The 13,625-nt window shown below is 36.3% G+C and overlaps 1 protein-coding gene across 8 annotated transcripts in view; it reads left to right on the top strand.

The window, feature by feature from the left end:
- CLCN3 (chloride voltage-gated channel 3) overlaps positions 1-13,625 on the top strand; it is a 67,080-nt gene that overhangs the window by 41,237 nt on the left and 12,218 nt on the right. For all 8 annotated transcript variants that reach the window (XM_071743169.1, XM_071743164.1, XM_071743161.1 and 5 more), the window contains 7 exons: positions 607-764; positions 2,960-3,059; positions 4,619-4,806; positions 5,478-5,600; positions 6,808-7,014; positions 9,304-9,384; positions 10,548-11,093. In XM_071743169.1, coding sequence (XP_071599270.1) covers positions 621-764; positions 2,960-3,059; positions 4,619-4,806; positions 5,478-5,600; positions 6,808-7,014; positions 9,304-9,384; positions 10,548-11,093 — 1,389 coding nt within the window. In that variant the 5' untranslated portion in view covers positions 607-620. The remainder of the gene's footprint in view (positions 1-606; positions 765-2,959; positions 3,060-4,618; positions 4,807-5,477; positions 5,601-6,807; positions 7,015-9,303; positions 9,385-10,547; positions 11,094-13,625) is intronic.

Here is a 13,625-nt window from a genome sequence, read left to right on the forward strand (position 1 = left end):
AAATAAAAATTTTAAGAAAAATTATTTGCTTGGCTTTCTGTAACTTTTAGCTGCACTGATAATCTGTTGATAGTATATTTTGGGTTTGGTTTAGTTATGAGATTAGTAATCAATTTTAGAGATTTTAGAGATTAGTAATCAATGGTATGTATATTTTAAAATTGCTGGAAACTTCTGAAAGTGCTGTGAGTTTATATCTGTTCATCTGGTTTTGTCTTCTTACATTCAGGTTTTCCTCTGGTGGTCCATAAACTGAAATAACCTTCAAGTCAAATGTTGACTAGCTAGCTGGCTGCTAGTTTTTTCCACTTTGTTTTGTTGAAGCTTCTCTGGAGTATGCACACAACACAGAACAACAGTTTGACTAGTACATTCATATTTAACCAGTGGAAATACAAAGTTTCCAACATGCAAACTTAACCTGTGCATGAGTGACAGAAAAAATTAGTGATATGCAATACTGAGAGACCTAACTGAAGTAAAATATGCATATTATGGGAAGTGGCTTAATTACATATTCAGAAATGTTGTATCTATTGTGTTGTGAACATTAGAATACTTCATTTATTGAAGAATTAATTCGTTTGTGTCTTTCCTCTGCCACAGGAACTCATTATACAATGACAAACGGAGGAAGTATCAACAGTTCAACACATTTACTTGATCTTCTGGATGAGCCAATTCCTGGAGTAGGAACATACGATGACTTCCATACCATTGACTGGGTTCGAGAGAAGTGCAAGGACAGAGAAAGGCATAGACGGGTATTTGAGATTAATAACAGTATTTGGAAAATATTTTTGTTGGATGTTGGAATTAAGGTCTTATCTAGTAACACATACACGTGTTAGTTTATGTGCATAGTTTAAATTTGTAAGTTAATTACATCAGCTGAAGCTACTTGATTCCAATTTAAAAGCACTGTTTTGTTGGTAGCTGTAGTTCCGTGCAACAGTATTATACCCTGGAAAAGAAGCAATAATTTAGTAGTGAGAATAGTTCCCTTTTACTCAAACAATATTTTTTTATGACTGCCTTTTTTAAAAAGTTTTATTTAGTATATTTGAGGCTGTTTTCCAGTGTAGATGTATTTGTAGTAGTACAATACTGCTTATGATGGTAGTATGTGGTATGTGACCTTTTCTTAGGGCACAGAAAAGTGAACACTGATGTGCATTGCTTTTGGACTGATTAGAGTGTATTGTGCTCTTGCTATGTTGTGCTGTAGTTGTTTGGATTATGGAAAGTAAAAACCCTCATATTTAAAATACTAACACCAATGTGTATATTCTTAACAGAAAAGTAGTCTCAGTATGTATGTAGTAAATGTGTCCTTTCCAATCTCCTGTCACAAAACTTGCTTTTCACCTCTTCTTTACTGAATTGTCCAGAAGATCTTCAAAATTTGGATCTTTCATATTTTATCAGTGTGCTCTGCAATGAGTTCTTTTATGAGATGGACTCAAGCTCTACTAGTCTGTAATGTGCTAGGTACTGTCTGTCATGTAACAGACTTGTTAAATAGCATATTAGGAGGAAATAAGCTATTTAGAACCTTACTGCCAAACTTTCGGGATGTTTACATTAATTACCTTAAAAATAGAAGAGATTTGAAGTTGTGATTTCTCCTAAAATATTTCTAACTGATGGAAAGGAACAGTTAAATACAAACTGGAAATCTATGAAGCGTTCAGTAGAGACGTTCTTTCAGGTACTACATAGTAGCTTTATTCTGCCTTCTTTGGAAACACTATTTTTAACTGTATGGAAATGAATTTAGAATATGTACACAGATTTACTTTGACAGGATTAAAAAAAATAATCTAATGCTATTTTCAAAAACAAAGTATCCACAAAGTATTTAGTGCTTTTTGTTAAGTAAGAGAGATCTGTGGACAATGGATCCGTGAGCATCTACGTTGAAGGCTTTTAATGAAAACTAAGAAGGTGTTTTTCATGTAATACTTTATTTTATAATTTAATATCTAAGCAGTACTTGACACACCACCATCTTTACAATGCAGATGTGCAGGTTAGTGTCTAGTGGATATGCTACTGGATGGAATGCTGGGCCTGACCAAATCCTGGCAAAGTAGATCACACCTGGAAACAGGTTATCTAGAGTGAAGTCTCACAACTGTTAACTCATTTTAAAGTCTGTGACCAGAAAAGTTGGACAGGGCAGTTAGAGTTTATGGTCACAGAACTATTGTGAAATTTATAAATATGCCCAGAACAATAGAAGATGGGCTGCCCATTTAGTCAAAGATGAAGAAAGAAGGAGGAATGGTGGTTTTGAAAGACATGTTATTGTAGAAACAACTATTTTTCTTATCAAAAAAAGTGAAAATATCACAAATGTAGAAAAAAACCCAGTAAAATATATTTATATAGTATATAAGATATGATATTTTATCATTATTGTCTTGTACTGTGATTTCTTGGCTTTTTTATGGTTTTAGGTTTTTTAGTGATTTTGCTTTGTTTTCTGTTTGTTGCACATACTTTCTCCCTCCTTTTACAGTATGAAAAGTAAAAGTAGGATCCAATTATATAATTAAAGTTTAATTATAAAGCAAGTTATGCACAAATTTCAGCTGACTGCACAAAGTAAAGTAAATAAAGCTAAAAACCAATTCCTTCTTTTTTCATTAAAATAGCTTTAGATGTCACTAGTAATAATTTTCTAAAAGCATTATACAGTAGTTACCCAGTTTTGGTAAAGTAGAGCAGTAGCATTTTATTTAAGGTTCAACACAAATCATTTAAGATTTAGGAAAGAAGTAATTTTATAATTACATGTTTTAGATGTAAAGCACTACAAGGAGAATGCTTGTAATTTATGGAGGGTATATTTGCCTGCACTTTGCATCATGCAGTTTGTATGTCATATTTAGGTTTTTTTCCTCTTCATATTGCAGAAATACGTAAAAGCATATGTAATGATTTCTCTTTGCAGATTAACAGCAAGAAGAAAGAATCAGCATGGGAGATGACAAAAAGTTTGTATGATGCATGGTCAGGATGGCTAGTAGTCACACTAACTGGTTTGGCATCAGGTAAGTTAAAAAAAACAGAGGATTTCTTTCTTACCTTTGTCCTTTTCATCTCTGTATTGTCCACCAACCCAGGTAGGAGGTGGTTCACACTACTACCATAATTTCATGACAGAAGGAAAATGTTGACTGTTTTAATTAAAAGGCTTCAGCATTTTGATGGAAACAGTTTACTAATTGAATGAAAAAAAATCCTCAGTGAATTTAGGAAGGCTTTCTCAGTTATTGAACTTCCACTTACTAAACTGTCAAAGTTCTTTGATCCTGTGGTTGAGATTGGTGTTTTCCCTTTCTGTCAAATTTTGCTTTTTTTCCCATTGTATTTCTTCTGAGAGCATATTGATTGATTGTGCTAGGTAATTTTTCTGCTATTAATTTGTTTGGGTTTTTTTCCTTTTTACCTAGGAACTTTACCAAAATGGTTAGCTTATTCAACATGGACCATAAAGTAGCTCTGGTATATGTGTAGTTTTGGTAGACCCACTTCTAAGCATCTGCTTATACATGATGAAAGTCTACCTATATTTTTATGTCATACCTTTCTAGAGGCAACTGTTACACAGAAAATATTAGCTTTTAACAGGTAGAGTTTGTTGGCCTCTACTTAAATTTTGTATTTTCTTTTAAATGTATTCCAGGATGAGTTTTACAGCTAAAATCCTCTGCTAGTTTGTGCCTCACTGTCTTGCGGTGCTGCTTTCTATCAATAGTTTGGAGCGACCAAAATGTACAGGAGTGGGAAATCACAAACTTTGTGCCCAATTTTTCCAAAAATTATTTCAAACAGAGATCTTAAATTAAATGCTAGAAAAACTGGATTAGTTGCAGAGTATGACTATGCCTGTTAAAAAGGCATGGTAACTGTATAATTAGTACTTAGCTATATACATAATCACTTTCATAAATTGCATATAAATTAATTTCTATATGCGAAGCTTATAGCATGTTTATATTCCTCTGAATGTACAAACTAGGGCTGTATAATTACTGGAAATTGGTTTTGATAATTTGGGTGGGAATGTGCAGTGTTGTGATTCTGCCCCCAAAGGTGATATATAAAATTGCTTCACTGTGTTTCTGAGCAACAAAGTGAGCAAATTCTGGCCATGAACATTCCTAGGTTTTTTGGTTTCAATTTCTGCAAGTGTGTTCCTTATTTGTACAAAAGATAGTAGAATAGTTCATTGGTTTTCTGAGGCACGGCAAGGTAGTTTTGTCAGATGGTCTATTGTTTTTTTATTCACAAAAATGTATCAGTCCTCTTTTACGTCTTCATAGTTTCAGTGAAGTGTTGCAGGACTGTGGCATAGGAAGAAAAAAAGAAAAACAAAAGATGCATTAAAATTGATAAATATACAAGGTACTATTCAGCAGATACTGTTCTTAGTATATTGCAAAGCAGATGTATTTTTAGAAATAAGTAATATTTTAAATGTCTATTTCTTTAGGTTTTCTATAGTTTCAATTTATACAAGGTAATACAAACACAACAAAGTTCTCTGGTTTAGCTATGTGTTATTCCTATTTACCAGAATATTAATACAGTACTGTTTCTATGACAGGGGCACTGGCAGGATTAATTGACATTGCTGCTGACTGGATGACTGACTTAAAGGAAGGCTTTTGCCTCAGTGCTTTGTGGTTTAACCATGAACAGTGTTGTTGGGGTTCAAATGAGATTACATTTGAAGAGAGAGATAAATGTCCACAGTGGAAAACATGGGCAGAACTAATAATTGGGCAAGCAGAAGTAAGTATATGCCCATTCTTAGATGGTCTTGTTCAGGTGAACGTGGAAATAAGATAATGGTTGTAACGTTTAAGAGCTAAACATGGATTTTGGTTGCAGTTTCTGCTCCCATTTTCAGCATTTGAATTCATTAGTAGCTTATAGTGTGATATATGTGCATTTTGTGCACTGCAAGGGGGATTGGAGTGTTGCAGGTTTAAGGAAGCTATAAGAGTATAGAACTGTTAATAACACAAGATTTTCTATTCGTGGTCATAGCTTTACATAAAAAAACAAAATAAAATTTCTGATGTTCTCGGATAACTAAGAATAGGTTTGCTTTATATTTTGTGCCACAAATTTTTTTAAATAAAAACAATTTACTCAGCATTCAGTAGATTTTAGCAAGTAATAGATATTAAAAATACTTGTGCTATGTTAATTTTTTCTTTTTAAGATGAAGTATTAGAATACCTTCTACCTTGTATAACCCAGTCTTTGCTGATGTGCACGTGTTGTGACTTTATCTTTTTCAAACAACACTCTCTTTCTTGGCTTGGTAATAATTACAGTCCCTCAAAAGGCATCCATAATTGTACTTGCAGCAAGAGTACTTCTGGGCTATTTTAAGTAGTGGTTTTGCTTCTCCATTGAATTTATATTCTGACTTTTTGTTTTGTTTTTGCTTTTAGGGTCCAGGTTCATATATAATGAACTACATAATGTACATTTTCTGGGCTTTAGGCTTTGCCTTCTTAGCAGTTTCTCTAGTGAAAGTATTTGCTCCCTATGCCTGTGGCTCAGGGATACCTGAGGTAAGGTCTAATTAATGCATATGTTATAGATGTTTCATGTGAATGTGAAAATTCCTGCTGCCTTATAAGGTCAATGGGAAGGCAAGAGGGAATTCCATGTGACTTTGATGAAATACATTAATCCAAGCATTCAAACTGAAGTAATGTAATTTTGCTAATTGCTGCTGAGAAAAAAAAAAGCAACACATTTCAGAGAATGTCTGGAGTTTGTGGATTTAGCTGTGTGTTTCAGCCAGGACTGATTTTTAAGGAAGCACTTAGCTGAAGAGAGTAGACTTCTGAAGAGTGATTTCTGAAGTTTCCCCAGTCCACACCCTTCCTATAGAATACAGGACATTTGATACAGCAACTGATCTTCTGTTGCAGTGGCTTTAATCGCCTTAACTAGCACAAACCACCAGACAGTCACAAATTAGAAGGTGAAATATCCTCAACACCTAATTCTTTTTACAATATCTGTATGCTGCTATAAACAGAATGACCTGGTCCAGTCATTCTGTAAGTATTTCTTGATATATGCGCACTGTAGAAAATTGAAGGACAAATCCTCTGAATCAGCCTAGAGTTCTGTGCCATTATTCCAGAAGAGATCTCATCCTGAATGAGGTTCCAAATTTAGCTTATCTTCACTTTCTTGACACACCTGTCCAGTGTTTTGTCTATATCGTATCCATAGACGTCCTTTCCTGTGATAACTATATTATTTCCTAAATATGAGCATATTTTCCAGGCTAATAACGTGATACTGCTAGGCAAAGTAATATTTTTTGCACATCTCTTGCAGTGGAAAAGATCTTTTCCATACTTATGTCAAGGAATCTACTCTTAAATTTTTATGTAGAAATGGTAGAATATAAGGAGAAAACAGAGTGGAGTAAAATTTGTGCAAATGTGTTACTGCTACAACAGATGAGTATAGTTCTGCAGGTTTATTTTTCCTTTGAGAGTTTTCTGACTTTCACTTGGTAATTAGCATCATGATTTACTTCAGATTAAGTTTCTACTAAGTGTATCGATAACATTGTAAAATATTGTCCAGCATGTAAGACTCAGTTGCTAACGGAAAGTCTCTGGCCACCAGATGGACTCAGTGGAGCAGTCAGAACAATACATGTTTTGAAGTGTGATAAAGTTATGCAGCTAAAATGGTAAAAGTAATTTTCTGAAGAAGAGAGAATACCGTAACAGTATTTTTTCTTTCTTTCAGATAAAAACTATTTTGAGTGGCTTCATCATCAGAGGTTACTTGGGGAAGTGGACTTTGATGATAAAAACCATTACTTTAGTCTTGGCTGTCGCATCAGGTTTGAGTTTAGGAAAAGAGGGTCCCTTGGTACATGTTGCCTGCTGCTGTGGGAATATTTTTTCCTACCTCTTTCCAAAGTACAGCACAAATGAAGCTAAAAAGAGAGAGGTAAGTTCTAGCAAAACCATTTCTAGAATGTACTGAAAATCCATACATTTACACCATTATTTTTTTTAATTGTATATGTTCTCTCAGACAGTGTTTAGGGTTGGATTATCAATACTATTTATTGTGTTAAGAACAATGTATTATCCCTAGTGTTCTCCAAGGTAAATTGTTTCTTTGTCACAGTAAATTTGTGTTTCTCCCACCTCAGAGACCATTTGATTTTATTTGCATTCTCCCTGTTTTTGGCTTGACATTTTGGTAATTGATGAGTATCTAACTGTGAGGACAGTAGAGAACTTTTGAACTCCTGAACAAAGTACTCCTGGAAAAGGGTTGATAACAACATTGTTTCTGCTGTATTTCAGTTTTTTGTTGTTAGTGTGAGTGTGGTGGGTTAGCATGGATGCCCACCATGCTGCTCTTTCATCCGTCTTCCTCAAAAAGGCAGCAAGAGAAAATGAGGTGAAGAGCTCATAGGTCAAGATAAGGACAGGGAGATCGCTTGCCAGTTACCAATATAAGGCAAAACAGGCTAAATTTGAAGAATATTACTGCCAGTTAATAACAGAGTAGGATAATGAGAAATAAAAACAAAACTAAAAGCACCTTGCCCCAGCTGTGCCTTCTTCCCAGACTCAATTTCACTCTTGACTCTTCTATCCTGAAGTGGCACAAGGGGATGAGGAATGGGGGATGCATCAATTTGTAACACTTTGTCTCCTCTACTCCTTCCCCATGCTCTTACCCTGCTCCAGTGTGGGGTCCTGCCAGTGGGAGGCAGTCCTTCACAAACTGCTTCATCATGAGTCCTTTCCATGTGAATGAGCTGCTTCAGCCTGGATTCTCCACAGGCCGCAGTTACTGCCAGAAAACCTGCTTCTGTGTGGGCTCCTCTCCACAGGCCATGGCCCCTGTCATGAGCATGTTCTGGCTGTGCTCTCCACCTTCCTTCAGAGCACATTTGCTCCAATGGGGTCTCCCACAGGCTGGGAGGTTTGCTCAGCTGTGGTCCTCTATGAGCTTCATGGGGTCAGCCTGCCTCACTGTGGTTTTCAGCACCAGCTGCAGGGGAATCTCTGCTCTGGCAACTGGAGCACCTTCTCCTGCTGCTTTTTCAGTGACCTTGGTGTCTGCAGGGTCGTTGCTCATGTATTTTTCTTACTCTCTCACAACTACCATTGCAGGTTTTTTTACCCCTTCGTAAGTATCTTATCACAGAGGCACCACCAGCATCACCGGCTCAGCTTTGGGCAGCAGCAGGTCTGTTTTGGAGACAGCTGGAACTGGCTTTATTGATCATAGATGCAACTTTTTGTCTTCCCACAGAAGTTACTTCTGCAGCCCCATCACTACAAAAACCTTGTCATGTAAATGCAGTAGAGCCATGATAATGGAAGCAATATAGTCATAGAAAGTAGCAAGATTTAGCATTCTTATTAATTCAAGATGATTTTTGTATTGTCAAATAAAAGGGGTGTCATCTAGCTGTGCTTCAGTTCTCAGGCTCAATGTCTACTTCTAGAAGGAGACTGTAAGGCTGTATAACATGGGAAATTTGGGTTCATCTCCTATTTCAGAGCTGTATATCTTCATTGATTTAGCTTGCCTGTGGCTTAGCTGTTAGAGAAAAATGTAATAATTCTGTAAATTTCTCTGTGTATTCTTCCACAGGTGTGTAAGGGCTACTACTGGGGGTCAGTGTTGTAAGGAATTTGTCCAATATTGTTATACTTAGCACACATTATAACCATCCTCATGTACTGAACATAATTCATTCATGATGCTGTAAGACCACCTGCTGCTTCATTTCTTCCTAATCTCTCCCTTAACATCAGATCTTCTGGCAGATTTTCTTTTGAAGACTACTGGGCACAGTTCTCCAGGACTGATGCAAAAGCTATGTAGTCTGTACTCAGTTTTTGTTCCTTGAATAGTATTTGTCATTGGTGTACTTCTCTGACACACACACACCTAGCACAGAGAAAACTTACTACAGTTTCTTAAAAATGAGATACCAGCAGTGTCGTACTGAAGCATATATTCCTTTGGGTTCTTTGCTGGGAGGCTTTGAGTAGTGTCCTTATCTCTGCAAGTCTAGAACCAGGTTGGTGGCTGCTGTGGTCACGGGTCACATCTTATGAGCATTCTGATACACTTACTTGGTGTTTTTCTGTTGGCAAGTCTGTATGTTGTTGATAGAAACATAGAAGAAACTGATATCTGCAATGTGATTCTGTTCTTCATGTCTAAAGCAGACTGCAAAAAACCCTGTCTTTTGTTCTTTTCCAGGTCTTGTCAGCTGCCTCAGCAGCAGGAGTATCTGTAGCCTTTGGTGCCCCAATTGGTGGAGTCCTTTTCAGTCTGGAGGAGGTATGTCAAGAGATGGCACTGAAGGATAGATATTAAAATAATCTCTTTTAGCATGAATAATTTCAGACTCTAAGAAGGAAATTATCCTTGGACCCACATTTCAAAGTTCAGAGTGCCGTTACCGATAAAAACAGTAAAGATACTTCTCTTTGGGTGACTGTCAACTTTACTTTGTTTAGTTATATTTTTCTGAAGGAGGGCTGAGTCAGTTAATAATTACAGGTTACAAAGAGATAAAGCTACAGCAGTTTTTCACAGTAGGAGTGTATTCTTGGAAAAAAAAAATTGTCTCATTTTTTTCATTTTTAAGGAGGCCTTAGAAACCATATTAACAATTTAGTGTCAACAGTTTTTAAACATTACTTTTCTTAAAGTTTCAGCCACTAAGTACAATCAAATACATTAATTATTAAAAAGGCAACCAAACTCTCTTTTCCAGGAAATGGGTTGTGTTAAATTAGTTTCCATAGTTGTTTTCAAACTATGTAAAAATGTTATTTAGATAACATTTAGATATTAAAAAAAAATCTTTTGTGTATACTTTTGCTATATCATTAGGGGATTTGGAGGAATTCCTTTGTTGCCAAAAAAAATTCCAAGAAACCTCAGAACTCTAAATTGAGATCAGGCTGCGTGGAGCTTAATTATTATTTATATGCCCTGTTTTGGGATTTTTTCCTTAAGATACTTAAATATTACTTCATAAAAAGAACACATCTGCCAAAAAGCTTCCAGTGTATGTTGAATGCAGATGAAATAGTGTTAGCAGGAAATATGAGAGAGCAGCTAGTACACAGTCTGGTTCCTAGGAATGCTAGTAAGAGAGAAGCTAACATAAATTACTATGCATTATTTCCTAACAACCTTAAACTAGTGGTGTTTTCAATACTGCTTTAGTATTTTCTTCAAAACTGATACATGTATGAATACGTATGTTATACATACATATATATACATATATGAATTGTGGAAGAGCTTTTTTAATACATAGTATGGGCTAAAGTGCCAGTGTTCCAAGTGATAGAAATAATACTGATAATGTAAGAATACTTTTTTTTTAAGCCTAAACCATGTAAGCAGCAGTACTGTAACACATGCATGAACCAGTCATTTCAGTATTTTTAATTCAATCACTAATAATTCTCATGTATTGCCTTTTGCAGGTCAGTTACTATTTCCCATTGAAAACTTTATGGAGATCATTTTTTGCTGCTTTAGTAGCTGCATTTGTTTTAAGGTCCATCAATCCTTTTGGTAATAGCCGCCTAGTTCTTTTTTATGTGGAATATCACACACCTTGGTACCTTTTTGAACTGCTTCCTTTTATTCTTCTGGGAGTATTTGGTGGTCTCTGGGGGGCATTTTTCATCCGAGCAAACATCGCATGGTGCCGCCGACGCAAATCTACAAAGTTTGGGAAGTATCCTGTCCTGGAAGTTATTATTGTTGCGGCAATAACAGCTGTCATTGCATTTCCTAATCCATACACAAGGCTTAACACCAGTGAGCTTATTAAAGAGCTCTTCACAGACTGTGGGCCTTTGGAATCTTCCTCCCTCTGTGACTACAGAAATGATATGAATGCGAGCAAAATAGTAGATGATATTCCTGACCGTCCAGCAGGCACTGGAGTCTATTCAGCTATTTGGCAATTGTGTTTAGCACTCATATTTAAAATAATCATGACAGTCTTCACCTTTGGTATTAAGGTAAGTGTGCGTGAATATAGTGTCTATCATCTGCTGTGATTATTTAATTTTTGCCCTTCTCATTTTCCATTTCATAGAATCATAGAATCATAGAATCCTAGAGGTTGGAAGGGACCTCGAAAGATCACCTAGTCCAACCCCCCCTGCCAGAGCAGGGCCCCCTAGAGTACATCGCATAGGAACGTGTCCAGGCGGGTTTTGAAAGTCTCCAGTGAAGGAGACTCCACAACCCCCCTGGGCAGCCTGTTCCAGGGCTCTGTCACCCTTACAGTAAAAAAATTTTCTCAAACCTAGCAGCTTTGTCGTTAGAATTTGCTGCATGTGTAGGTCCTTTTAAGAAAGATCTTTTTACTACTAATGAATTATTGTAGAAAATAATATTAAGTTTAATTATACTCCAACTGGTCTTTTGTTCAGCTGAATAAAAATTTTCTGAATTTAGTGGAGGACAGTAACTGTATGAGTGGATTGCTGTTTCTATGGGCCTGATTCAGCTATAAGGATGATTCTAAAATTTCCAAGAGCTGAGTCCAGATGAATTCAAACTCAGCCCCTTTCCTTTTATGTTTTTTTTGCAGCTACAGCATTATCAACCATGTCTTAACACAAATGTATAGTGGAATGTTCACTAAGCAGAATTTGTGTTTAAACTGGCTTTCACTTTTTAGTCTACATTTCTGTTCCATGTAACTGCATGCATAAGGAAACACTTCTTTGCTGTGAGGGTGGCTGAACACTGGAACAGGTTACTGGATGCAAACCTGGGAAGCCTGCTGTTGTTGATGACCCTGCTTGAGCTGTGGTGTTGAGGTAGACAGTGTGGAGTGGTCACAACCAGCCTCAACCATTCTGTCATTCTCTAACTGATAGAACAGTATCATGTTGTGTTTCTCACTTGTTGCTACTTTAGTAGATGCTGTGCTATTTTAGAAGATGTTGCAGTCCGTTATTTGATGCTATTTTCCATATATTGGTTGATGGGTAAGAGAAAGCCATTGTGTATATTTTAAATGCTAGTCTTCCATAGGTCAAGATTTCAGCCATTGTTCTATGACATGACTGCTCCAATCTGTTGTATTCACTCACTGTATTTCCCTCAAATCTCTAAATCTGCCCTTCTAAGAATTTTAACATTTATCATTCATGTGTTTGTGTGCATCTGGGTCATTCTCATGGGATTGTAAGCACAGGATCACACTCTGTGGATTAGTCTTCACTAGATTACTGAAGGATAGAGGTTACACTTAATTTGATTTTGGTTCCTCATAACTATAGCATCTGCAATTTGGTAGGTTTATTTTTTGTGAAATTGTAAGAATATAATTATCACTTCACCAACTAGCATAGAATCATGCTGCTGTCATGGATGAGACTGTGCTACATACATTTCTAAGAAGCTTTTAAAGCAAACGGCTGGTGAGAATGTCAGCCAGTATATGAAGATATAGAAAGGAGGAGAAAATTCAAAATTCTGAAAGAAAGGGAAAAAAATAAAAAACAAAAAAACCTCCCCCAAACTTTGTAACTTAAACCATTATTAAGGGTGTCAGTTCCTGGAGCTGTAGCTACCTGCAGGCATATAAGCCTCCCCCACAGGAACTGTTTTACTGTGAGGTGAGCAAAGTAACTTGGCTTCTTCCTGTGGGGCATGGTGATACCTGCTGCTCTTACTGCCCCAGACAATAATCACCAGGATGCTGATCTGGCAGCAGCTTGTTTGGGTTTTTTGGTTTTGGTTCGGATTTTTTTTTTTTTTTTTGGGCCTCTGTACACATATTGTTCTTATTATCAGTAGACTTATAATTGTTTCTAAATGGTGATGGTCCAACAAATGGGGTGGGATGACAGCTTTGCCTCAGAACCTGACTGATGTGCCACTACACTACTAAAGAAGTGGCAAGTTACAGCAGTATCCTGATGGCCTGCTTGTTTCAAGGATGATATATGAGCCATATAATAAATTTCTTCCTCTGAAGTGTAACTTGAGTTAGGCTGGCATGCACTGGAGAAGAAAGCTGAGACAAGGTAGAAGCTGGCTTTTTTACTAGGTCCTCTTTGTGATTTTTGGTTCAGAGGCTTATGCAAACAAATGCAGCTGTAAAATCATAATTATAGTTAGATTTTATCTATTATCCACATGTGACAGAAAGAAAAGAAGGATCTGTAAGTAGTTATTAATAAGGATCAGAAACAATTTGTGTGTAATTTCTGTGGGAAGTGTGAATTTCTGTAGCATACTGCTGTAGCAGATGAGTCTGAGGCACTTTCAAAAATTTGTCCAGTTGCTTTTTATATCTGAAATGCTTTTCTTTTTTGGTGCCATGGAACTGTTCACCAAGAAAGAATTTCATTTGATAAAAAAAATTTATTTTAACGGATAAAAAGGATTTAGATATGGTATGAAAGTACAATTTAGGTATTATACTAAAATGATAGCATCGAATAGTTACCTCTATGAATGCTGAAATTTTAGGTAATTCAGGAGGAAATGAAGGATTCTTAAACTTTTTCCCCAAAAAACTGTGCTGCTGG

This window comes from Heliangelus exortis, chromosome 4, assembly GCF_036169615.1.
Source record: "Heliangelus exortis chromosome 4, bHelExo1.hap1, whole genome shotgun sequence".
NCBI lineage: Eukaryota > Metazoa > Chordata > Aves > Apodiformes > Trochilidae > Heliangelus > Heliangelus exortis.